At 39.9% G+C, this 27,957-nt stretch overlaps 1 protein-coding gene across 2 annotated transcripts; it reads left to right on the top strand.

Moving 5' to 3' along the window:
* Positions 1 to 1,123: 1,123 nt before the first annotated feature.
* Positions 1,124 to 27,765, top strand: zranb1b (zinc finger, RAN-binding domain containing 1b). Of its 2 annotated transcripts, none has more exons than XM_074646137.1 (10): positions 1,124 to 1,406; positions 3,612 to 4,678; positions 11,623 to 11,810; positions 13,820 to 13,973; positions 16,208 to 16,279; positions 19,670 to 19,868; positions 21,061 to 21,181; positions 21,593 to 21,722; positions 24,359 to 24,588; positions 25,884 to 27,765. In XM_074646137.1, exons 2-10 carry the CDS (start codon positions 3,706 to 3,708, stop codon positions 26,100 to 26,102), a joined length of 2,286 nt encoding a protein of 761 aa, XP_074502238.1. In that variant the 5' UTR covers positions 1,124 to 1,406; positions 3,612 to 3,705; the 3' UTR covers positions 26,103 to 27,765. The 2 variants fall into 2 exon arrangements, with proteins under 2 accessions (XP_074502238.1, XP_074502237.1); XM_074646136.1 differs by having other exon boundaries at positions 1,124 to 1,578.
* The last annotated feature ends 192 nt before the right edge of the window (positions 27,766 to 27,957 follow it).

Below are 27,957 nucleotides of genomic sequence, written 5' to 3'. Positions count from 1 at the left end.
AGCATTGCATTCATGCGTACATTTTCGCAAGTGTACAAATGACTTGGTTGCAAATTCATTTTCGGCTTCAGAGTGTGTAGATGCCCATCAATAATAATATATATATATTTTTTTTTATATCTTTTATTTGGCACCTTTTTAAATGTTCTGGGGATAGATTATAATTTTTTTTTTATATTCGTCTACATAAATTTTTTATCAATAAGACCTTTAAAAATGAATGGTTACATTCGTCCGCTTATTTTTTTTAACAAAATGTTTTTGCAGGTTAATTAAAGCATAAAATGACAATAACTAAAGTGCAATTACTAGAAACTATTTTAGAAAGCGTTGCATTCATGCATACACATTTTTGCAGGTGCACAAATCACTTGGTGCAAATTAATTTTCTGGCTTCGGAGTGTGTAGATGCCAATCAATAATTATATTTTTATTTTTTATTCGGCACCTTTTTAAATGCTCTCTGCATTTATTATTATTAATATATATATATTTTTTATATTTGTCTACATAAAAATGTTATCAATAAGACCTTTTAAAAATGTATGGTAACATTCATGCTCTTTTAACAAAATGTTTTTTTTGGAGGTTAACTCAACTACTATAGCTTCTCCCAAAGACAAACCACATCTTTATGGTCTTTCCTTGTAAGACAACAGTTGCATTCATGCGTACATTTTCGCAGGTGCACAAATTACTTGGTGCAAATTAATTTTCGGCTTCAGAGTGTATAGATGCTCATCAACAATAATAATAATAACTGAGCGCTGAGAACTGTTGCTCAAAGCTGTCATGCATTACTGCAGACTTGCTTGCTGCAGTATTTTTACGATGACATCATCCCCTTATCCCCTTTGAAGGGATATACCACGTGGTTGCGTGCCAAAAGATGCAGCAAATTATGATGCACGAATTATTATTTTTTTTACTGGAACTAACTAGGACCCATCGCCCTAAAAAAAAATAACGTGATCTGTAAATGTATCATTGTTATTATTATACTGTGTGACATTGGAGCCTTGTTTTGCTTCCACTGAGCCTTTTAACAGTGGGACTGAGAGGCGTGGGTTCTGATTGGTCAGCGTCAAGGGGACACGCAGGAATCAGCCAATCAGAGAGCTTGTGTCAGATTCAGGTGGTAAATCCTGCTGCTGCCTCTGACTGACTGTAACACGGCCCAGACTAGAGAGCTGCTCTACGCTGCTCTGCTCTCTCTCGTAGTGTATTTTACTAGCCCTGCCTCGGCTGCCTCTCTGCCGCCATTAAAGTCCGTCTGTTTTGGTGTTTGGGAGTCGGGGGAAAAGGATGAAAGCGTCAAAGCAGACGTCAGAGAGACGGGGACTATATGGACCTTCCAACTGCCAACTAAACGGCAACCCGAAGAAGTAAATATGCGGCTAGTGACGGTTAGTGACGGTTAGTGCTGTTAGTGACGGTTAGTGTCGGTTAAGTGAGAGAAGAAGCTCCGAGTTGGGATATTGGAAAGGGTTTCTCTGGTCTTTTGGGGGTGGTGGAGAGGGGGGAGCTCCATTTGTTTTGGCTTGCAGTGGTGAAACAGGAATGTAAACACAGCAAAAGGTAAGGTTTTCTTCTTCTTGTAGAGTTGATAAGGGCCTCTCACAACGGTTGCAACGGTTACAACGGTTACAGGAGGGCAACACATAATCCCCCGTACTGTTAGCAGGGCAACCAGCTAGCTTGGCAACCGTAACCAACATAACCGTTAGCCTTGTTGTCATGTAAGATATACTAGCTAGCTCCCAGGGTCTGTTAACTAGTAGCTAGTTTGTTAGTTAAGTAAAGTTATCTTAGCTTAGTTAAACTGTTTATTTCAGCCGGAACCATTTGCTAGTCACGAGTAAACATGTTGAACGTGACTAGCTGTGTGTGGGCTAAGGTTCCCGTGGCGGATATTACATGTTTTGTTAGCTTTGTTAGCAACAAAACATGCAGCTCTCTTGAGGTATGTCATATCTCTCAATATGTGTTGAATACCTCTCACGGTGTGTTGGTAAACTTGGAGGCGTGGTGACACAGTGCAAACCAACTCTTCTTCTTGTGAGCTGTCCCAGAGAGTTATTTATTATTTATTTATTTATTTGCACATATATAAAAATGCACAAAATTCAGTCAATGAAAAAAACAAACAAGAAAATGTGTCAGGAGAGGTCAAGAAGCCTTACAGGCTTATAAACAAAGGACCGCAATACAATAACAAAAAAGGAAGAAAGATCTAAACTAACATAATTTAAAAAATACAACAAAAGTTAAACAACAACAAGAAGTACACAAAATGTGCAGAAAAACCTAACCAAACAGTGGAAAACAATCCAATAAAAACATTGAAATACATACAAAAAAAACAGTACAGAAGAAAAGAAAATATATCTAAACATATGTATTTATTTATTTATTTGCAAATATATAAAACAGCACAAAATCCAGTCAATGAAAAAAACAAACAAGAAATGTGTCAGGAGAGGTCAAGAAGCCTTACAGGCTTATATACAAAGGACCTCCCCACCAACCCCAAGTGAAAAAAAAAGTATAACGAAAAAGAAAGAAAGATATAGACTAACATAATTTAAAAAATACAACAAAAGTTAAACAACAAGAAATACACAAAATGTGCAGGAAAAACCTAACCAAACAGTGGAAAACAATCCAATAAAAACAATGAAATACATACAAAAGAAACAGTACAGAAGAAAAGAAAATATATATAAACATATCAAAAGATTATTAGACATCATGAATTAAATGTGATGATAATTTCCTTTTAAAATGTTCTAAGGATAACAAGCTCTTGATAACGTGTATTTGGGTGTTCCATATTTGTAAACCACGATATCTGAGGGATTACTGGCCATGTTTTGTTTTGTAAAAAGGCAGGTGAAGATGATGTTAACTTCATCTTTTATTAGCTTTTATTTTTTTTTCAGACTGTAACACAGGCACATGTGGTTTGGATCATTCACTTTCATATGTAGGTAAAAGAGGATTTGGGGCGAGTTCAATTTCGGTGCACAAGTAAAGTGTCTTAACCAGTCACGCGCCTCCCTCCTGCTGGGTGTCTGGTTTCATATGTCCTTGTCTCTTGTTACTCCAGCTCGGTTGTAGGGCACATTTGCCTGGTGTATATAACTTACTGTATGTGTTTTAAAGCCAGTGGTCAGGAGATCCAAGTGTTGCACCTCAGGTTGCATCTCCTTCGTCCTGTCTGGCACTGCTTTGTGGGTCTGTAAATATTGCTCCCTTTGATTTTTTTGCTGCAGGTTAGTGTGAGGTCAAGAGCAAACAGCACTGTAGATTTTTGCAAGTGTTTGACAGTAAAATGACCTAACCGACAGCTAAGTGGCACAGGTTGCTGTAATAAAAGCATACTTTGTTTAGGTTTTGTGTAAGCCACTGAAAACCTGGAAAGTTGAGGACCATATTTTGCCTGTTTTGAATGCAGAATAATTTCTCTCAAATGTATTGTTAATCATTTTATCTTTGAGAAGTGTATGCCTTTGAGTTATAAGATATTTTGGTGTGTTTTTTCATTATGTAGTGTAATTCAATATATTTATTTGGCATAACATCAATATTTTTTTCTTTGTGTACCCTAGTGTACTGCTTGCTGTGTGATCTCCTTAAGAGTGGATCTGCCGAGCTGAGAAGCCCTCTCAACGGCAGGAAGCCTCCCTCAGCGGCGGTGCGACGATGACCGAGCTGGTTGCCAAGTGGGCCTGTGAATACTGCACATACGAGAACTGGCCGTCAGCCATCAAGTGCACCATGTGCCGCGCTCAGAGGCCCAGCGGGGGTGCCATCATTACTGAGGAGCCCTTCAAGAGCAGCCCAGCTCTGGATGCCAGTCTGCACCAGTGGGACCCTGCAGGCCTCAGCAACAGCCCGACCCAGGGGGGCTCCAGCCTACTTATTTGTCCCGACTCCAGCGCCCGACCACGTGTACGCATTGCCGATGTACCTGAGACTAGTAGCAAGTGGTCGTGCCACATGTGCACCTACTTGAACTGGCCTCGGGCCATCCGTTGCACCCAGTGCCTTTGCCAGAAGCAACAAGCTCAACAACAGCAGCATAGGCAACATGCATCCCACCAAGGACATCATACCCAGCAGCCAGGCAGCCCCACAGAATCACCCCAGAGCTCAGGCTCTGGATGCCGCCCTGCTCCCCTGGCCACCACTACAGACCCCTGTGAGGAATATAATGACCGTAACAGGCTCAACACTCATGCACAGCACTGGACCTGCACTGCCTGCACTTACGCAAACTGGGCCAAGGCCCTCAAGTGTGTGGTGTGCGACCACCCCAGGCCGAATAGTCTGCTAGCTGAACCCATTGAGCTGGCATCAGAGCCTGAGATCCAACAACCTTCCTCAAAACTTAACGAACAGGACAGGGACAACAGGAGGGGTGTTGTTGGACATATGGTTGGGCAAGGAGTAGGGAGTGTGGTAAGTGGGGTGGTGGGTTGTAGCACCAGCCAAAGGAGGTCACCCCCAACCTTGAAACGGGAGTCAGAGGTGAACATGGAGTTTCAGAGGATTGAACTGGCATCAGGGGCTGGGATTGGGATTAAAGAGGAGCTGGAGGTGGATTTCAAAAAACTGAAGCAGATTAAGAACAGGATGAGAAGGACTGATTGGCTGTTCCTCAATGCCTGTGTCGGTGAGTTTCAGGAATACTGTATATGATTTTATTATATTGTATTACATATTCAGCTTGTGTTTTGTTATGTTATGAGGTGTGCAATGAGTCAACTGAAGGATGTAAGGCAGGCCAACAGAGAAATGTGTGAATGTGAAATAGGATTCCCCAGAATTTATGTGCATCCTTGATATGGTTTTACCATCGGCAAGGTAATTGGTTGAAATAAGTTCATATAGCCAAGTCAAGGTGATTCTGATTTGTGTCCTACTGATGCTGATATATACAGTATGCATAGAAATCCCCTGCTTACAGCTAGTGTAAAACTCCCCTACACGAACGGTGTCCAGCCACCCACACTGTAGACTGGTGGTGAATGTGGAGTGGGAGGGAGGATGAACATTTTAAGAACAACTAGTGATTGTTTTTTTTCCCACTCTCACACCACTATCTCACTCTTTCTCCTGCCTTCGCCATGGCTACGTAGAGTTTGCTCTGCACACCCACTCAACCTCTAGGCCTTTTTTCCTTATATGTCTCTTTGACAGACAATTCTTCTGTGTTACCCCGACAGCACAAATTTGACATCCCAGTGAAGCCCTTGAAGTGATTAATAGTCATACGGTTTTTCATGCTACATAACGGGGTCTGAATGTCAGAGAAACATCACTGTGTTAGTTTGCTTCTGGTCCTACACTGGGTCTATTACTGCATGTGGCAGGGTGAATTCCCTCATGTCTTTGTGGCTTGTCCCCTTAGGACCAAGTCTCGTCTGGTCAGAGTGTCTGATGTGAGTGGGTCTGATTTCTTTTAGTATATTCAAGTATTAGCTTTCCTTATCTGATAAGAAATTCCTCCATTGTCCCTTGAAGGAAATGAAATCCAAGCTGTGTCAGAATTCCCTCTTTGCCAGTAAATTTATTATATGTACTTTGGAAAGGTTTCCATCTGCCAACAATTCTTTTCATGATCGATATCTGCTTATTGTTTCCTCGATTAATCATTTGGTCTTGGGAAAAATTACCATTACAGTTTCCCAGAGCGCTAGTAGACATATGCATATTGTTTTTATTTGACCAACACCCCCAAACCCCCTAAATATTCAGTATGCTGTCAAAGAAAACAATATAAGCAGTAAATATTAACATTTGAGGAGCTGGAACAAGAATTGTTTTTTGACATCTTTGCTTGTTTTTGCAAATTGTTGGCTATTGACTAATCGACTAATAGTTTCAGCACTAAAAAATGTATTTCAGTGTCTGAACTATTTGCCCTCAAATATTCCCATAGTGCAGTGGTTCTCAAACTGTGGTGCGTGCCTCACTGGGGGAAGATGTGATATGCAATAATGTTTTGACGTCGGAATTCTTTTCATGGCGGAATAGTAACCAAATTGGCTCTTTATACATCCATGGTAGCAATGATGTTCATTCAGACAGTTTGTAGGTTTGCAGAATGGACAGATATTTGACAGGGACATAAAAAGAAAAACAGACGATGCTTCGCAGATGAACAAAACAACATGCTCATGTGACGGTAATCAAAAGAAAGTATGACGAAGCAGGGCTGCACCGAGTAGCTCAAAGCTTCATTCATAATGTTGACATTCTAATTATTATTAAACTTACAGAAACATTAGTCTACCTTCAATCTTCTCTTCCCTCCTCTCTTTCAAACACACACAGAACGAGCGATGCGCAATCTGTCCGTCTCTGTAATTGCCTCAGTCTAAAAGTCCAAATCTATTGAAAAAAGAGAGATCGTAATTATTTCCAAAATTCACTACATGTTTTTATTTCCGTCATCTAGCCTTTTAAAAACAACAGTTTTACTGAGGTTAAAAACAGTTTTCTCTCCTGCACACACCTGTAACGGGGTGGTCTAGCAGCAATCCAACAAATTACATTTATATAAATATAAATAATAATGAAAGCAGTGGGAGATGAGGAGAGACCAGTGTGTATTTCATGTCTGAAAACTCTGAAAGATGACAGTATGAGACCAAACAAGTTAAGAAGACATTTAGAAACATTACATCTCAGTCACGTCAATAAAAAAAGTGGTTTGATCATGTTTATCCCTCATCCTACCAACCTATTTAACATACTAGGACTACCGACTGAATAAACTATAAGAAACGTATTTCTTCTCAAAACATTATTGGTTATACAATTAGAACCACTGCCATAGGGGAACAAAAATGCAGTGTCCGTAGTTGTCACACTACATTTAGCCAATAAACCCTCAATGCAGAGTTTCACCTTTTTTCCTGTAATGACATGCAAGTTACACTAATGCCTCACTACATCTGTCAGCCATGACACAAGGTGATAATGATTGGGGGTGGAAAGGTTCACAAAATTCATGGTTTGGTTCATATCACGGTTTTGGGGTCACGGTTTTCGGTTCGGTACATTTATGTTACAGCGAGGAGGTCATGTTCTGATTTCAATATGCTTTTCATTTATTTGGCAAAAATAGGTTAACAAATGTTTGCCTTAACAAAAGTATGGCTTACATAAGGAACATAAACACTTCTTCATTGTCAAATCTTAATTGAAAGAATAGCTCTTCTACAGTAATTAGCGCAAAAAAAAGAATGCAGCTTTGTTATTTTCATATAAATATGATGTTATTATAGACTAAGGCCATCAACATAAATTGAAGCAAAAGCTCAACCAGAACTATACTAAAAAAAAAAAAAAAAAAAAGAACAGTTTAACATATGTCTCAGCTCCCTGATTATCAGCTCTTAATTGAAGATTAGTTTTTCCACTCAAAAAGAGTTCAGTATTTGGAAAGGTATACGGTTGGATTTCTGTGGCAGTGTGTTATTTAAAAATAATTAATACATATAAAACACATTACAGGGATTGTGCTGCTGGAATTGCTGTGTTGCTTAAGTGTATAGCGCGGCTCAAGTAACGTTACGTTAATCATATGCTGAAATCCAGCGTCCTCCACGACTGCATAAGGCTGAATATCTTTCACTATAAACCTCCCCGATGCTTTAGTTATGTTTTTTGCCCTGTCTGAATCTGCTTGTAGAGGCTGTTTAAATGCTGCGGGGAGAAGGAGTTGCTCTTTCCTACCCGACTCTCTTCTCCTTGCGCTATCGACGCACACACCGGGGTGATGTCTTCATTAATGGTTCATCATATTAGAAGTATTGCCGCTAGCATAAACCACACGTGTTGCACAGTGCTTACTCAGTCACCCATGTCCTCCCGTGTCCCAGCCTCCTTCAATAGGCCTTGATTTCTAGTGTGACAATAAACGGGAGCCAAACTCTACATGGAAATAATACACAATCGGCCTCATAACTTATTTCAAATGAACCGAACAATGCATACACGCCCCGAACCGTGATTGCGAACCGAACGGTTCAGATTTTTTACCTGAACCGTTCCATCCCTAATAATGTTTGATGTATCAATTTAATGCTCACGATATAGCAAACTACCTAGTTTTAATTATCGTAGTAATGAGTGAGTGAATGAGGTATGACCAGCTGCAGTCAGAGGGCATTGAGGTGAGTGCATAGTCCAGTTGTGTTGAGGAGATTCAAGCAATCTGTCCTCTGTAGCTAGGGAGGTTTTCCTGTCATGGATGTATAAACATAGGTGTTTGTAAACAGTGACCTTAAAGTTCTGATAGACGCTCTATTTTCCTTTGCTAAAAATAGCACGACCCATGCAACAGAAGTCATTAAGTCTTGGGTAACAGCAATGACCTTCGCCCCTATAATGTGGATGACCCTAGATCAACTCCCTTAACTCATATGATGTTACTTACATGTATGGTTACACCCTGTACAGGAAAAGCGCAGACGTAACTAATGTTATTATTAATGGCTCTGGTTCATTTAGGTTCCTCAGTAAGAACTGTCAGTGAGTCAACACAAACAATACAAAGGAACTTGCATTTAAATGCAACGCTATTAATGACACTTCTGCATTTCCTTGCTGTACCGTGTCATATTGTCTGTCATGAAAAAGGACTAAATTCTTTATTAATTTGTGTTCCAGTAAATTGGGAAATCCTTGAAGATTGTTTTCTGTAAAAATTCTCTGTCTATCAAATAGTGATTGGGACTGGGTTAACTGCATATAACATCCATCTTTTCTGGATTCAGCTATTAATTAATTTTACAACTTTTAGGACATAATGATTTAAATGAGGGCTACTTAAGTGTTCGTACTGGAGAGTTGATTTACCTTAAAAAAGAATTGTGCTCTGGTTTACAAACGTCTCTTTATACATTCATGGCAATGGACTCATTGGTGTTTTCAGTCCAAAATGGCGAAAGCGCTACTGTAGCGGCATCTAGCAGCTGTTGTCCAAAAAGTACCCGAGTGTCGTCTCTTTGCTTCTATACTCTTAGATGTCGTTTAGCAGGTGGATTTTTTTCTGGAGTAACCTGTTACGTTTTAGCGCTAGTGACCCTTCAAGTGAGCCTGCCGTTAAGCAACCATGACAACACATTACGTATTTTTCTCAGACGCGGAGTGATACTGAAAGTGCAAAGGAATCAGACGTCATAGCAGCAGTAAGTGGGTATTATATCACGGCTATGAACCAATCGGATTGCTTACTGAAAGAAAAGAGCATGTACTGTGTGGAGGGAAAAAGACCAGCATCACTTAGCCTGATCCCTTCCCTTTTTTCTCAGTCTTTCAAGTGTACGCCTGTTTGCATATTTTCGCCTTTTGTGTTCTTTAAAAGATCTGTGGGTACAGTACTGACTGCAGGGCTACAGGCACGCCCACACTAATGGAGTGTTTTGTGGAAAGTGGTTGTGATCCCTCTCCATCACACTGCGCTGCTATTGTGTAGTTGCTGTCCTCATCTCTCACAGACAGTGCTAGCCAGCTCCACATGGCACAGCGAGTCCTTCCACCCACTCCGTGTCTCTCTCGCTCTCGCTCTCACTCACACAGATTATGCAGCTGAGCATTGTGTGTGGTCCCTTTGACACGAGAACAAAAGCTCAACAGTGTTTAATGCTGTCAAATGTACGAGAGAAAACTACACGGGCATTTACTGTATATGCTAGAAATGGAAAGAGACATTTTGTGTAGCTGTGTGGCATTGAAATCGATTTACACTTTCATTTTATTCTGTCATAATAACACACTCAAAAGAGTTAATTCCCTTCAACAGATAATAACATCAGCCGTATCTCAATGTTCTGCTGGTTTGATGACATTAATAGAGGCTGGCATTGGTGCTGAAACCTTCTGAAGTTTTCTTGTGTTGATCATACAACCACCAACATTTCATTCTAAGTAGACTTTTATCAGTGTGTGTGCACTACTGCTTTGGTTTAGGAGTTGGACTAAAGATATACCCATCACAGCTCACTATTGCACACACACTACATGCACATCACCTTTTTTTCAATCCTTCCTACATTAAAACTAGGGCTGTCAAAGTTAATGTTATTTTTGACACAAATTCGTTTTAACACCACTAATGTCTTTAACGCATTAATGTAACTTGCGCTTTAAAGGTGAGGAAAAACATGCATGGCGATTTTAAAGGGGTCCCTTGACTTCTCATGTCAAGATATGTGAATGAAAATGGGTTCTATGGGTACCCATGAGTCTCCCCTTTACAGACATGCCCACTTTATGATAATCACATGCAGTTTGGGGCAAGTCATAGTCAAGTCAGCACACTGACACACTGACAGCTGTTGTTGCCTGTTGGGCTTGAGTTTGCCATGTTATGATTTGAGCATATTTCTTTATGCTAAATACAGTACCTTTGAGGGTTTCTAGACAATATGTGTCATTGTTTTGTGTTGGTAATTGATTTTTAATAATAAAGATATACATACATTTGCATAAAGCAAGCATATTTGCCCACTCCCATGTTGATAAGAGTATTAAATACTTGACAAATCTCTCACAGATAAAAAAAAATGTGCCATTAATTTGTGATTAGTCGCGATTAACTATGGACAATCATGCGATTTAATTGCAATTAAATATTTCATTCGATTCACAGCTCTAATTAAAACACAGAATAAGCCAAAAATGGGCACGGTCTGAGCATCAGATGTGTCTTAAGTTCATGGTGAAAAAAATGTTTAAGTTCCCAGTCGAACATCTGGATAATCGATGTGTTTATTTAAGAGGAAGATCACTATAATTATAACTTACTTAGCATAATAACTTAAAAGCAAACGGCTATAGTATGTTTTCTGCTGCACACAGTCAAATATGCTTCTATAGTTTGACGTTCTTTGTGAATAGATCAGCACTTGAGTTAGTGTGCTGATGGTTGACATAAATAGCTTCTGTCATTAATATTTGCACTTTGCGCAAAAGAATATAAAACAAAGAAAAGCAAACACCTGCATCTGTCGGATCAAACACTTCCTTCAAGCCTCACGCTAAGATCTAAGCCTGGAGATTAAGAGGGGAAAAAAATAACTGACAGATTACAATGTGGCCCCCTATTGTCTTTTCCCCTTGACTTCAAAGTCGGTGAAGTCTCGAAGCTGTTACAGCTGCCACAGAGATAAAGCACATTCTCATTTCTAATATTTTATACTTAATGGTTGAGCAGAGAATGTCCTCTGCACAAGGTTGTTCTTAAGATAAGTCATTTTATATCCGTTGTGATGTGATTTTAATCACAGTGATCAACATATTCGAAGTACAATGCATGATGCAAACAAAAGTAAATTGATAGTCTTTTGTTTTACTTTTCAGATCTTTTGATATATAGTAATCCTCATGCTGTTAATTATATGCTTGAAAGTCTCCATAAAAAAAAAAACACTTTAAAAATGTGATCTTGTTTTGACTTGTAATCAAATGCAAAATGTTCTTTTTTTGCAAATGCACACTGCCTCTTTGGTTCTACTATGTTACATTTCTTCTATTTAAAAGTATCAAAACAAAAAAAAAAAGATCCATTAATGTGACCTTTTTTCCTTCCTCTTTGTCTGAAAGGTGTTGTGGAAGGTGACCTGGCAGCTGTGGAGGCCTACAAGTCATCGGGAGGGGACATTGCACGACAGCTAAAATCAGACGAGGTGCGCTTATTAAATCGGCCCTCAGCATTCGATGACGGCTTCACGCTGGTTCACCTAGCCATCCGCTTCCAGAGACAGGACATGCTGGCTGTGTTACTCACGGAGGTCAGTAGAGACAACCAATATGATTGTTAGTCTAGTCCATGAATCTCCTGCCCCAGGTATTGGCTGATGGTATCTTTTTGAATTGTGTTTACACTGCGACCGTCCGCTGGACTCCACCGCTTTAAACTTTTATGCATGTTGGTAGATCAATGTGGATCATTCTGTGCAACAAATACTAAATGGGAGTTTTTTCTCAGTCATTCCCCATGTGACATCACTCAAATTTGTTTCTCATGCTCCCATTCAATCTGTAATAAAAATTCAAAAGATTGAGCATAATTCTGTGCAATTTACAAGCTTTAAAAAAAAATGAGGTGATCAAAAACTGAATTGTAAAAATTGGTAGGTCTATGGTGGATAGGGGTGTAAGAAAATATTGATACACGAGTAACGCAATATTATGTTGTGCGATGTTTTTTGCCTGCAGTATAAATGTGTTATTTTCAGCTATTCTAAAATGATATATTTGAATATTTCTGCATACTGGGGTCCCTAAACAGTCTTAGAATTGCATAAACTGGGTATGACTAGAAAGCTGAGACTCTTGTGGATCCAATTGTATTCATGTGCAATGATGTTAGTCCCCATAGTAGCCATTTCACATTGAGACTTTATTTCACTCAGATTTTAAATATATGATGGTGTGTCTCTATACTATGACAGTTTTCCTAAAATTAGATTTGAAAAAAATACCAATACGCATATATCGCCTTATTTACAGTATTGCAATATATTGAATCGTGACCCCTGTATCATGATATGTATCGTATTGCCAGATTCTTGCCAATGCACAGCCCTAACTGTGGATTACACTCTTGAATTATGGGTATGATTGCGGCAAGGCATTTTCTGGGTCAGCGATGATGCAGCTTTTTCCTTGTGAAGTCTCTTAATCTCAACATCCAATGAGATCAGCCAGGAGGAATCGCAAGGGCAAAGGGTCTGTAGAGAGGAAAGGGACTTGAATTCAATCACACACTCCTCTCTCTCTGCTTTAAGGAAGTCTCCAATGTGATGGCCGTTCCTGTGTTCATAATGATTTGATGTAGATAATCATTTTTTATATTGAGTATTTTGTTAAAAATGTGGGTTCCCTGGTGCATCTATGGCTCACTGAGCTTGTGTGTGTGTGTGTGTGTGTGTGTGTGTGTGTGTGTGTGTGTGTGTGTGTGTGTGTGTGTGTGTGTGTGTGTGTGTGTGTGTGTGTGTGTGTGTGTGTGTGTGTGTGTGTGTGTGTGTGTGTGTGTTGAGGTTGATTGCAGCTCGCTTGCCATCAGCACTGTGATCCCAGATTATCTGTATACACACCTCTCCTCCCACACTCAGTCACTGTCCCAGTTTCTTTTCCGAGTGGGTCAGCGAGGAGCCACTGGCTCATGCCCCGAAAATGCTTCAAAGCTGACATCTGCTTGAACACCAAACACAGATACATTTCTTCTCATCTTGTCCTAGAGGCAACTTGGATTAGATTTGTGAAAGTAAAATAAAATCAGATCCCTTAGTTAATTATGCTGGAAAAATAATTCCACTTAGAGCCACGTTGTTCTTACTGCATATGTGCAAAATTCACATTCAGCAGCCACCACTTGCTTAAGCCAAAGGCCAGTAGTGCAATTCCTACTATATTCCTCGGTGTGTGTGTGTGCTACGCGGCCCCCCCTCCCCCTCCCCTGCTGCCGTAGTATTAGCTGGGAGATCAGCTATTCTCTCGGCGGAGCATCATAAAACACACTTTATTCAAACTTGTCGGAAACAAAATAAAATTCACTAAAACCGTCTTGGTTAGTCTTTTCAACAAACACCAGCTCTGGTTTGGTCGAAATACACCCTTCGTTCACAGAGTCGGATGTGAAAATATGCTATTTCTCAGCTATTTGTTTATGTTTTGTGGTTACTTGTGACTTCTGCAATTGTTAGAAATGCTCTTGCTCAATCATCTGCCTCTGTCTTATATATTTTTTTATATTTATATTATACTTCCTTCCCCTTTCATCCTCTCCTCTCTGCAGGTGTCCCAACAGGCTGCCAAGTGTATCCCAGCCATGGTGTGTCCTGAGCTAACGGAGCAGATCCGTCGTGAGGTGGCGGCCTCTCTTCACCAGCGCAAGGGAGACTTCACCTGCTATTTCCTCACTGACTTGGTGACCTTCACCCTGCCAGCAGGTCAGCACCACAAGCAAATATGCAATTGTCTAAAAACAATGGGCATGAATGTCATAACATGAATTCTAGAAGCTGTCAAAGTGTACTTTGTGTTTTGTATAAGGGTAACTTAAAACTCTGTTGCTGAAGAAACCCTGTCTAGCCATCCCCTCTGGCTTGCCAAGCGTGTGATAGAATGCTTGTTTTGTTTACTTGTGGCGTATGAAATTGCTTGTTGTTCGGGTGCTGAGGGGACATAATGCTACGGTTGTCTGTTTCCAACTGCAGAAGACGGAGGCTACCTCTGGCTCACTGTTTGAGCATTGTTCTTGCATACTGAGTATGCCAGCCCGCCGACGATGCATGTCTCTCGTTCATAACAAAGCTATATTTAGCAATTTTGCCAATGACTCTCTGTAAAAATTGCATGCATTCAGTGCTATTTCCGTTGAATCTCATTGTGTGGAATAGCTATTTACAGTCCAGTCTGTTGCTGTTACTAGCTAAGCTAAGGATTTTTATTATGTAGAGTGTTCAGGACAATACAGACCTTGGCTTCTGGCCACTATAGAAAGCCATTCTGTTCAATTACACAAAGTCACTGCATTCATTTATTTTAGCTGAAGAATACGCCACTGTGTCGAAAAGAGCTCCGAGCATGCAGTGAAAGCCAGTGGCCATTGTGGAAAGAACAAAACATGGTGGCTTGAGTTGAAATGAGCCACGACAAAAAAAATAATTCTAGTTGGCCCTTTCAGTCAGTAGCTAGTTTAAGAAGAGTTTAACACATTCATCAAATAAAACAGGAACTACGCCCATTTTCAAAATTCATACTTGTTATTCCTATGGTCTAAGACAGTCCAAAAATATTAGTAAACATGAACAACTCTCTACCAAATCCAAAAACTAGAGTGCTAAAACTCAAACTTGTGAGGTCATAGGGTATAAAGTGTTTAGCTGCTCCATAAACAATGAATGGGGAGAGATGTTCTAGATGACACTGAGAGCACCCAGGGGAATGTTCTGAGTATATGGAGACATGTTCTGTTTCACAACTGACAACACTACAATGGAATAAAGCTGATTTGGTTATAAAAAAGAAAAACATTGTGTGGGTCCACAAAATCAGTCTCCCATTTATTGTCTATGGAGCAGCTCCAGGTTTTATACCCGATGACATCACAAGTTTACCACTCTGGTTTCTGGCTTTGAGAGAGAGTAGCTCATGTTCACACATATTGATTACACCTTCCTAGGTCATGGAAATAACATGTGGGAATTCTTAATTTAGTTGTGTTCCCCTTTAAAGGTAGAGTTGGTAAAGATTTTAGAAACATTTTTATGCTTTAGCGCCGGTGACAGCCGTGTCTGGAGGCATTATGTTTTCGGGTTGTCCGAAGGAACGCCTTTAGGGAATTTCTTCAAATTTGGCACAAACGTTCCACTTGAATTCAAGGATGACCTGATTTGATTTTGGTTGTCAAAGGTCAAAGGTGAAGGTCACTTGTGACCAATTTATATCTGAATTATGACAATTTCATACAAATGTCTAATAGGATAAAATGATGAAGTGATGACGGTTTGGACAGACATGGATGTAAACTGCAACTTGACTTGTCGGCGGAGGCATTCAACTGCGAGGCGGTAATTCTAGTTTATTATATTAATTGAAATTCTCATAACATCCCGACAGCGATCAATAAATCAAATGGTCTTAAATTTTTTTTTTATAAAATCTGGTATCTGATGCTGTTGCAGGACTGTAATAAGCCTGTCCATTGATTTCATTCGGCCCGAATGTAATGATTGTTCAGGCTGCCTGCCTGTCTGTCTACCTGCCTGCTCCTTCACTCATTGCGCGTCTTCCACAAGCTGCTAGCTTGACAGTTGTGAGTACTAACAATAGCCATGCTCGGCATTCGTGTTCGTTATGATATGTTTATGTTCATAATGGTGATTGTAGCTTTGAAGGAGGCCCAAAGGGACGGGCTGTCAGAGTTGCCAACTTGGTGACTTTCTCACTAGATTTAGGGATTTTTGGAGCTATTGCTGCTAGCTACTTTCATTGGAAAAGAGTTGGCAACACTGGTTTTTTTTTTTTTGGGGTTGGGTCATTTTTAAAAATCTAGTGTACTCTTGTTAGTTTCCTCATCATCAACCCTGCCTTTAACTTTCCCTGCACTTGTATCCCCTCTAATATCGCTGTTTTGATTTCTGTCATTCAGTTCTCTTCTTTTTGTGTTTTTTTGTGTCAGACATCGAGGACTTGCCCCCAGCAGTTCAGGAGAAACTGTTTGACGAGGTGCTGGACCGAGACGTACAAAAAGGTGAAATATTTACTCTGTCAACTTCATGACTTGGTGTTAACCTATCACATGCTGTGCATACATATGGATGCAATTGCTTTGAGAGAGAGAGAAACCAGATCCAAGATGACAACGATGGTCTGAGAGGCTTGGCAAACAGAGGAAGCACCGTCACAAACTGTGTACTATAATGGGAAGGCTGCCGAATACTGGCAGTGTTATATTACTTGTATTTTCCCTCTTGCCAACACAGCGTTTTGCCAGCCTGTTTGTCACACTGCCAGGCGGTCTGTCTTTATCGTGCGTACCAGTTGCGTCTGCCCTAATCAGCCTAATTGAGTTTTAGGGATTTCTCTGATCCCCATTGAATGATTGTATTTCCTCTCAGCCCACACACACACACACACACACGCACACACACACACACACACACACACACACACACACAAACACACACAGACAGACAAATATAAACACACCTTGAAAAGGCAATGCTTTTCTGCAACAGTTCCCTTCTTTAGTTTACTACTTATTTGTGTGTCCTGTTTAAATAGTCCAATGTGTCAAATGTTAGGCACTGCAGTATAGGTACAGAGAGAGACAGAGACCCTTATTTCACCTTCAAGGTCCTCTCTGGGTGTGTTTGCTTGCACTTAACCATAAAAACCAGGATAAGGGATTAAGACAAGGCCAGTTAACACTGCATAAAACATGATTACCTGGCCATGTAAATCCTTCAGGGTGCATGGTGTGTGTGCATTTGCAGGAAAAAATCCAGGACAGGGAAAGTGTCATGGTAGCAATGTAGCATAATCAGTCCTCGAAATGGGCCGGTACTCACACTTCTTCATTTTACTCCTTAGCGTACCGTGACATTTTTTTGCGCACCGGCACATCTCTCAAGCTGCCGGTACTCTGTTCTGCCCTCTCCATATCAGATTCTCAGGGAGATTCATAATGGCAATTCATAACGGCACAGCGCCAGCATATTTGCGTCGCACCTCATAAGCTTTATGAACATAAAAACTATGTGGGGAGCATCTTGACGAACCAGCGCACGGCACGGGGGAGGGAGGGTGAGAACAGGGTGCTCTACTTTATCAATACAATGTTCACATCCTTTTTTGTAAAATAATTAGTTAACTGTTCTTCAAAACTTTTTTTATTTGTGAACAAATATAATTATTGAAACATTATTTAAACGTTTTCTGAATCTGCTCTTTTAGGGCAAACATTTCCAGATGAATTAAATGTTCAGACGCAGGCTGCGATATGTGTAAATAATAAAATAATCATTTAACTAGTAATAATAATGGTCCAAAATGATGTGAAATTGCAAATTTTTTAAGTCAAAAACCTTCAAATTTTCATGTGGGATGACCTCCAAAACCAATATCTCCTAGTATCTTTTATTCACTGTCAAAATTCAGATTGTGTCTCTTTATGCATAATATGTAAGAGCATCCTGATTGGGACACTGCTCCTAAAACCTGAATGATACCCTACAATAGGCTACAAACACAGGAAAACACTTTACCTATTAACACTAAACACACCACCTTAGCCCTATAATGTTCCAGTTGGATTATTATGGAGTTTTATAGGCCTACTATAGAGGATGCATAGCCCAAGTATAATAATCGCAATAAAACCACATCTGATTATGACTGACACAGTATAACATGCTTAAAGAAATAATGAACAAATAGGAATAAGTCATAAGAGACTGCTGATACCGGCTGATGCACATGCCAACACGCGAATAAGAGAGTACTGGCACTTGTTTTTTTCCACTTAAAGCACTGAGCGTAATGCAAGAAAGATCATTCCTAGAAGCTCTGTGTAGTTGTGGCCAAAATAATTAAATATTGAGTCTGATTTACACTGAACAAAACCACATTGAGCTTGTTATATTGTTGTTGTTTTTGTTTTCATGAACTTGAAAGCTAAATAAATCAGTTTCATCAAGTTAATTTGTATATTTCAAAAACATGCTCACAGTAAGAGAAGACTGTGTTCTCCCACAACTGAGCCATTTGTCTCACTGCACAGCCGGGCCAAATGCTCCAACCCCAAAAAAATCTGGTGACATTATTAACATTTTTATAATAATACATGTAAATCTGGTCAAAGTTAGATTAGAAATCTGTCCATGCACACTCAATTTCGGCTTTAAAGTATGAAGCCTTCCACTTGAATTTTAAAAACAACATGCCGGTTTGTTTTATGTTGGGCTGTGATTGGCCAGTTGCATCGTCATAAGTTATACAAAAGAAAGAGAGAGATAGATAGGTTAGAATTTTTGAATTGACGTGTGATTTATTCGCACAAATTATTTATGCAGCAGCAGCAGCAGCAGCAGCAGCAGCAGCAGCAGCAGTAGTAGTGCTGCAGGCTGACATGTTCTTCTGTCTGTCTCCATCTTCCCCGTTTCAGTGCCCGGGACAGTGCAGCTGACGCACTACTGTACACACACGCACCTCTACACATAACAAACAGCGATATCTAAACATGGTCTATTTTTGGATTTATACATTATTACATACTTATATATATATATATATATATATATATACTTATATATATATATATATATATATACTTATATATATATATATATATATATATATATAAAAATAAAAAATCCAAAGCATTCCAATACTGATTTGAACGTTGATTACCATAGCAATGGTCAAAGCTTTGAAGCATTCAGGTCAGCCCTACAGTTTTTATTCTCGATAAGCAAAGCTATGACAATGGTTATAAAATGCTAATATTTTTATTGAAAAATTTGTGGGAGGAAACTGGAGCACCCTGAGAAAACCCAGATGTTGGCTTGAAAACTGTGACCTCCCTTGCTGTGAGGCCACTTTGCTAAAAAATGACCACCGTGTTGCCGTTTACAACTAAGTAATAGTTTGACAATTTTTTGTTTAAACACTTTGGTTTTTGTTCAGCATAATTCCCAATATGTCGAACTATTACTAAAGTAGAAGAGTAGAGGACTTTTCATGGGATTTGTTCATAAGAAAAATATAATTATGCCCCAAAAAGGTTTATTCTTTCACTTGCACTTTGCGACATGTTTCTGCCATAAACATTAGCATGTACGGTACATGAGGTACATGAGGTAAAGAGATATCTTTACACTGTATATCTGATCTGGTTTCCTGTGGTAACCTGACTTCTAGCTGTCATGTAGTGTACATTCAGACCTGTGTAAACCAAATCTATTCCGACAGGTGTGTGTAGTCATTAACGCTCTCCCAAAACGGTCCTTTCAAATGCCATCACCTGTCTTCCAACATGAAAACCCCCCCACTATGGCCTCTATACAACCCTTGCATGTGCCTTAGGACAATATGTTCTCACAGAGATACAGCACTCAACTTCTCCTCCCCTCTTGTTCAGAACTCGAAGAGGAGTCTCCCATCATCAACTGGTCCCTGGAGCTCGGGACCAGGTTGGACAGTCGATTGTATGCACTGTGGAACCGCACGGCCGGGGACTGTCTCCTCGACTCCGTGCTGCAGGCAACATGGGGCATCTACGACAAGGACTCGGTGCTCCGCAAGACCCTCCACGACAGCCTGCACGACTGTTCTCACTGGTGAGGCCTGCAGACCGGGGATTAGGAGTACAGATTACAGTGTGTTATAGTCCTTTAAAAACACAACCTGTGAACAGTGCGGCATGCTGGTTTGCACCTAGTCTCAGGCATGTTCATACTGTGTTATGTGTTATGTAAGGCACCACACATCAATAGTGAAAACAGGTGTTTTCCGGGCAGGTTCCACAACTGGAAGTGTTTGCCCCTTATACACTTTTACAATTTATTTTAATTAGTTAATTAATTTATGCTTATTTCTGATATATGACAAGAACGGCTTGACATGCAGTGCAGTGAGCTGCATGTCAAATTAATCTTCAGGTTCCCAGCTTTCAGATGATGTACACCACTTCTATGTGACATCCACTGTTGACCTGCTATCTCCCCCTAAAGACCCCCTTACACCCCTAAAAAAGACCAAAACAGGTCTGTTGTGGGTCTCAAAGGGTTAATTAGCTGACACTTTAATTTGGCTAAACAAGGTGAATATACTGCATTTTTATATCCATATACTGCACACTGAATTAATAGGTGTGTTTACACTAAATTCTTCACCATTGCAGCATTAGCAAAACATCCATATCTCATCCACGTCCATCCTTATACTTTAAACATTTAGCCGACTGTTTTACACAGTAATGTTTACAAAAAAACAAGCAGTTTGAGTTTTAGTGTCTTGCTCTAGGACTTCGAAACAGCTGAAACTTGACATTCAACAGTCTCAAGTTACGTTTTGTTTTCCTTTAGCATTGCATGACCATGTTGGAAATCGGGACATGTGGTGTTGAGGTTGGGAGAAATACCAAGAATCCAAAGTCTGGATTGTTGGCTCACGCAGAGATCTGAGACTCATGATCTAGAAATGAGAGGCTTTTACTGGGGATTTAGACCTGTCACACAAATTTTAGAGGAGATTAATAGTAAACTCTAAACTGAAGTGTAAAGTTGGGAGCACTGGAACAATTTAAGGCCTTAGACTGATTGTACATGAAAACAACAGCCCAGTGTGACTCATGTCTATTTGTAAGAAACTGGGTTTTGCAGTGAGAAAATTACTATTTACATATAATCAGTAATTGCCATTCAACCTAAGCCACAACAGAGATGAATAGCAGTCACACGCCTTTCTGCACAGAGAGGTCAATTAATGTCAACAGACAAAACAGTATTTGTGTGTGTGTTTGGTCTGCAGGTTTTACACGCGCTGGAAGGAGTGGGAGTCGTGGTATTCCCAGAGCTTCGGCCTGCACTTTTCCCTTCGGGAGGAACAGTGGCAGGAGGACTGGGCGTTCATCCTTTCCCTAGCTAGTCAGGTACATGCACATGAAAGCAAACACACACATTAATATGGAGGACAGGAGCTTGATGTGCTTAAAATGTGACGCACTAATGATGTATGAATTATGCAAGGAGCTTTACTCCTCTTACCACAGTATACTTAATCTGTAGTGCCCTCTGAAAGTGCATCCTGTCTGTCATCAGCACTTCTCCTTCTCTCACCGCTCCGTGTGACCTCATTGACTAAGTATTTTGGGCGGGTTGTTATTATATCTGTTGTTACATCTGGGTGTGAAAGCAGTTATTGTGAGTTTTTTTTATGATTTAGCACTTGGCTGGGGTAGCTTGGCAGAGGGAATGTACAGTATTCAAGAATCCTTGCCTTGTAGTTTCACCGACCCAGGATTTCTAACTATATTTTTCCCTTTTGTGTTTTTTTTTTACAGCCAGGATCCAGCTTGGAGCAGACCCACATTTTTGTTCTTGCACACATACTTCGTAGGCCTATTATCGTCTACGGAGTGAAGTATTACAAAAGTTTCCGTGGCGAAACGCTCGGGTACACCCGTTTTCAAGGTGAGGAGTCGGTCGACTGTTTGGGCTAAAGTTGTTTTGATCAAATGTCATTAAATGTTGAGTGCAGCTCCATTCCAGTGGCCGTAGAAGAACTAGACTTCCTTTGTGAAATAGCTCCAGCCTACATGAGTCTGCATAGCTTACATAGCTGACATAACTGCCCTTCTGAACTGTCAGTAATTGCTATTTACAACATGCATCAGGCTAGTGTCTTTCATTTAAGGGGTATTTTAATACAGTGTGACTCAAAATAACATAAACAACATAACAAAACATTCCCCCGCCTGTCATAGGAGCAGCGGTGGAAGAAGTATTCGGATCCTTTGCAATACCACACTGTGAAAATACTCCATTACAAGTAAAAGTCCTGCATTCAAAACCATACTTAAATAAAGTATGCAAGTATAACCAGCTAAATTTACTCAAGGTATTAAAAGTTAAAGTACTCATTATGCAGAAAAAAAAGTCCCTGTCAATGTTTAACTATTATGTATTTAAATATGTTTTTAGATTAAAATAACTGCTGCATTAATGTGTATGTTGCATTTTACTGCTGTAGATGTTTAACCCTTTAAAAACGGGCAGGCGGGAGGTCGCTGGAGGTCGCTGGAGGTCGCTGTTTGCATGATCCTGTTTACATCAATGTAAAATAAAAACCATAATAGCTAGAGCATTCATTCTTTTTGCAGTGGAAAACTAAGGCTTCTGTCGTTCGCGTCATCACGATGTACACTTGTGATGACGTCAAGCAGAACGTAACAAAACGCCTTTGCACTTGTTCTGCTCATTAAAATGAGCATATCTCAAAAACGAAAAAATGTGCATAGTTCAAATAACTTGTGGATATTGTTAAGAAATATTTTGTTCATGTTTCTACATTTATAAATCTTTTGGATCAATATGTTTTGTGTTTATTTAGTAACATTTTATGAAAAGCATGTCAGATTTTTTTCATAAAATATTTCTTTCTTTTTTATTTATGACATAATTTCAATACTTTTGTCAATTATTACGGTTAATGGACTTATACAACCTTTTAGCTTAGGTTGTACAGATTATAGGGATATGACGAATTTGACAATAAGCAAAAATACCAATGTAAGCACTGGCGTATAATTTCTATTGCAGAGTTCAAACGGTTAAAGTTGTGCTAATTTTTAACAACTCTATATTCTGTCGGGTCATTTGATCTACAGCAATGCATCATATTCTATAAGATCATCATATGTTTGTAGTGTCGCTGTCCTGTGAGAACCACGGATCGCTAAAAAGTCAACTTTTCATGAGCTCAGAAAAACAGCTGTTTTCAGCCTTGTGATGATGCATTTTCCAGCTGATTCCAAGAGGCTTTTTAAATAGATTACTCAGCAGAAAAAGTAGGAATTTCCTCAACACATAAAAAAACACTTCATCCTTCAGTTTATCACAAACTCAATTCAAAATCACCAAATGTAGATATATGTTGTTTTCACTGGAAAGGATGGGTATGAAAAAAAATGGAATGTGAAACTTAACTAATAACTATAGCTGTCAAACTAATGTAGTGGAGTAAAAAGTACAATATTTCCCTCTGAGCTGTAGTGGAGTGGAAGTATAAAGTTGCATAAAATACAAGTATCTCCAATTTGTACTTAAGTACTACTGAGTTACATTCCACCACTGCATAAGAGCACACGTAGAAGTGTATTGTGATGCTGTAAAGTGTTCCACACACACACATCCAGATGTGAACATGTGTAAACCATCAGAAACAATCCTGTGAGCATGGAGAGCCGGCTCTACGTTTATGGCTAGCAGTAAAAACAGCCTGGTTTCAGTTTGTCTGCTGAGTGATGCTGCACAGGGGATGATGAAAGTGCTCTGTAATGGCCAACTGCTTGTGGTAAAGCCTGCCTGATGGATCCGTGATTTACTGTTGCCAAGAGCCAATGTAAAACACACAGAGGGAGGCGTGCATATGGGCGCCTATAGAGAGGGGAGGGGAGCTCAGTTAAAGTGACCAAGTGAACCCAGTAAAAACACAGTGGTTATTGGAAGAGGAGAGTAGGCCTCTCAATAGCGGTGTCGGTTCTAGAGGTATTCATGAGGTGTGAGAGCTGCTTTGTGTATTATGCAACTGGAGAAATATATGAAATTCGAGCAGATGTTTTCTACTTTGTTGTGTGCATATCCAGTACACAGCGTGCTAGGACATTTACGGTGGTGGAACGCAACTAAATACATTTACTCTACTTTAGTGGAATACTACTTTGCTTGAGTGTTTCCATTTTCTGCTACTTTATACTTGTACACTACATTTCAGAGCAAAACAATTTACTTTTTACTTCACTTATTTGACAGCTATTAGTTACTAGTCACCTTTCAGATTAAGATTTTATATACAAGACATATGAACAGTTTATAAAATATGATGCATTAATACTGATTAAACTGCGCAACAGTGTATATATATATATGTATATATATATATACAGTACATATACACACACACTCAAACAATAGGTTTTACAACAAAGATAATCACATACTGTATAATGTTATCTCTTACTTTTACCCCCTCTGCTTTGTAAATTTTGATTTTCATCAAGACATAATGTATTTTCTGAAAAGGATTGTCTCCTTCCTCCTCCCTTCAGGTGTGTACTTGCCCCTTTTGTGGGAGCAGAGTTTCTGCTGGAAGAGCCCCATCGCTCTGGGCTACACGCGGGGCCACTTCTCAGCACTGGTGGCCATGGAGAACGACGGCTTTGACAATCGCGGCGCGGGCGCCAACCTCAACACAGACGATGACGTGACCGTCACATTCCTGCCGCTGGTTGACAGCGAGAGGAAGCTGCTTCACATTCACTTCCTCTCAGCGCAGGAAGTAAGGACCCCTCCAACACACACACACACGCACACACTGTGCTACATATTTATTGTTTGTACTTTTGAATTTATCTTACATCGTGTTCTAACTGGATGGGAGCGTCCGTCTATCGCGTCACATCGCGTAGCATCGGACGTTCTCTGTCTGAATTACATAAATATGCACTTCTGTTACATCATGTAAGCAAACCACGTACATATCAGCTATGTGCTCCATATCAAACTGGAGATGTAACCGGACGTAACCACTTAAAAGATGGGGTGCTATCTATGTTTGTACTTTTTAAACAGAAAACACATGTTTTAAATTGTGATATTAACTGGAAATAACATACAATATAGTCCGCCGTGCATCTTGCTCGTGCCCGATTACCCCAGGCAGTGACACAGACAGTTGCCGAGATAACAGGTGCACAGAGAGTTAAACAACAGATAATCTAACATTCTGACTGATTTCTTCATAACCACAATTTAAGTTAATAAAGACTGATTGTGGATGTTTCACTCACCAATCGTTGTCCCTGCTCCGGCCTGCTGTATAATGTAACATCAGTTCATTGTGTATTCCACAATACTGAACAAAATAATCCAAGTAAGATGTAAGAGGAGCACAGGATGCTTTTCTTACTCTCTTGGTCCTCCCTTGCGTTTTAATGCACCCCGATTTGTAGGCCTACTTTCTAAAGAAAAATGTATATCGAAAAAAAAAAGAAAGGCAAACGGGAGCGGATCAAAATGAGGCTTCGTACTGAAATACTGTAGTGACGGCCCACATTTCCCAGTGTTTCCATAGTTGTCGCTTTTGTGCTTTTGTGATTTTGTGATTTTTCACTGGTTGGATGCTATGCATTTAACTGCGAGCGTCAATGCTTGTGCTCAAGGTGGCAATAATCAAGTTAATATTCTCATTTTATCTAATCTAATCAGACATTCCCTGTCCGTGTTGCGGCGCGCTCAACGCGAGCGACGGGAAAGAATAGGAACAGGGCGTCCGACAAAAGCTCAGCTCAAAACGTCGCTAGCGGCCAGTTAGGACACTCCAATAGAAAACAATGTAATCAAGCTGATTTTTTCGCTGAAGCTCGCTTGCGTTGCATCCAGTTAGGACAGAGTGTTATGATTGATGTTTTTTTTGTTGAATTTGGCATGAAATCGGTTTAATTGCAAGCTTTGTGCAGAAGGTTTCTCTCCTCTGAGTCAGCACTAGTTAAAGCAGGAGTACATGATATCCTCAATTGAGACTAGTGATATGGCTCCCTCTGATGGCCATATTTGTCTCCCCTTGTCCTTCAGATGGGTAATGAAGAGCAACAGGAGAAGCTGCTGCGGGAGTGGTTGGACTGCTGTGTGACGGAGGGCGGGGTTCTGGTGGCGCTTCAGAAAAGCTCACGCCGCCGCAACCACCCGCTCGTCACCCAGATGGTGGAGAAGTGGCTGGACGGCTACCGGCAGATCCGCCCCTGCGCCTCTTTGTCCGACGGCGAAGAGGAGGAAGACGACGAGGACGAGTGACAAAACTGAAGCTGGGGGGGGGGGACTGGAGGGGTCTGCGGGGGGGCAGGACTCCTCCCTCTCCTCTCTCTTACAGTTTTTCTTTATTTTTTTTTTCCTTTCCTGACACGGACAAACTGTGAAAGCCTTCAGGAGAGGACAGGGAACCACAAGCCCCCAACCACCTACCACCTCTGACAGGAGACACCGCTACTCTTCTAGCACACGCAGGCACTCGGACATATACTTAAAAACACTCGGACAAACCTGGGACTGAACACCTCAACTGCTGCGAAACACAGATTCGGGGAGAGAATAAAGGTTTACGAATGCAAAATGACCTTTTTGATTTGTTTTGATTTTCAAATGTAAAGGTAAAAAAGGATTCTTTATCCATAGATGTAAATGCATGTGGTTGTTCTAAAAAAAAAAAAGAGTATAAGGAAATATACCAGCATTGATTCAAATCAACACTTTATATCTGTTCAGTGTGGGCACTGACAAAAGCACACTTCCAAATTGATCTTTTTGATGTTTTATTTTCTAGTTTAAGAGTTGGCTTGTTTAGCATTTTGTGTTTTTTGAATGGGCAGGGACAAAGCCAATAAATATCATTATCTTTAGAAATCCAGAGATTGTGTAATACTAAATGACTTTAATCTTTATTACTAAGCACTGCACATTTATTAAAACATTTCTATATAAATACAGTATCATTGCTTGAATTAAGGTCGTATATGAAGCTCTTGAAAAGGGAGATGTTCCCTTTACAAGTCAAATCTACACTCATCAAGTTTTAGCACACAAACATTCATGTTGGATCCTTTGGTTTACCTTTTTGTTTCCAGACTGATTGAACTAAGAAGTTGTGTGCGTGTGTGTGCGTATGTGGTTTTTTCTTCTCTGAACTTACTCTACATATTTATTGTTTGGAAACTTATATGAGCTAATAAGAGCTTTTCTTCTGTATATTTTTTTTCTCCTTTTTGTGGTTTTGTTAATTATTCAATCTTGATGAAGACACGTTGCACAGAAACACTGTTGCTGTGAGGAAAGAACCAATCATGACCATCAGTGAAAAGTTTACTTGCATTGTTGCGTGCGATTTAGTACCTCATCTGGATGCCTAAAATCTGGTGCTTTTTTTTTGGGCAGGTGAGTGTGGGACACATTCAATGTCGACATAAACCCCCAATCACACTTGTTTCATCGTTGTCTCCTACTTCCTCTTTGTCCCTTTTTCCTTATAGCATTTGTTGTCAAGGTCACCCTTATGGTACACGTCAGTTCACCTCCTCTGTAAACACCTGTTTGTTGTCATTATGTGAACCCATCTTTAAGTTTTTTGATTAAGGTCATTGTGAGACTGCAACATATAAAAACCAAAGCTGACAGGAAAAAAAATTTAAAAAAACACGAGTTGTTGTTACTTTTTTTGCTGTGAATGTTTTGCATTTTGTTTTTTTCTTGCCATTGCGTACTGTAACCTCTTTCGTGTTTCATTCAAGTCATACATGTTTTGAGCATCACCTGTATGTTGCTTTGTATTTATGCAATAGTTGCAGTTGTGACTATGATGGTTTGTGGATTTAGGCCTGACTTCACTATACAGAGTGTAACGCAATGAACAGGCAAAATAAGGAAAAAAAAAATAAAGGAAAACCTTTTTGAATGTCCAACTAAACTGTTTCCGGTCTGATATTCTTAGTTATCAATTCTGTTATTTCATAGATCCGTTCATTTTGTGGTTTACTGATAAAGGAAACTTTACACATCATCATCATGTCACTAGGTATGTTTCTGTTAATATGATTAGATATGCTTTTAATTACTTTCACAGGTCAATTATTCATTGTTTTTCATAACGTTTTCTTTT

This window comes from Sebastes fasciatus, chromosome 9 (assembly GCF_043250625.1).
Source record: "Sebastes fasciatus isolate fSebFas1 chromosome 9, fSebFas1.pri, whole genome shotgun sequence".
NCBI classification, from domain to species: Eukaryota; Metazoa; Chordata; class Actinopteri; order Perciformes; family Sebastidae; genus Sebastes; species Sebastes fasciatus.
This window is presented reverse-complemented; position numbering and strand designations above follow the sequence as displayed.

Bases quoted from the DNA above. Each gene is read 5' to 3' on its own strand.
- zranb1b (XM_074646137.1), top strand. From the start codon at position 3,706: ATGACCGAGCTGGTTGCCAAGTGGGCCTGTGAATACTGCACATACGAG. The intron at 4,679-11,622 runs GTGAGTTTCAGG...TTTGTCTGAAAG, and splicing joins GTTCCTCAATGCCTGTGTCG to GTGTTGTGGAAGGTGACCTG. The intron at 21,723-24,358 runs GTGAGGAGTCGG...TCCTCCCTTCAG, and splicing joins CGGGTACACCCGTTTTCAAG to GTGTGTACTTGCCCCTTTTG.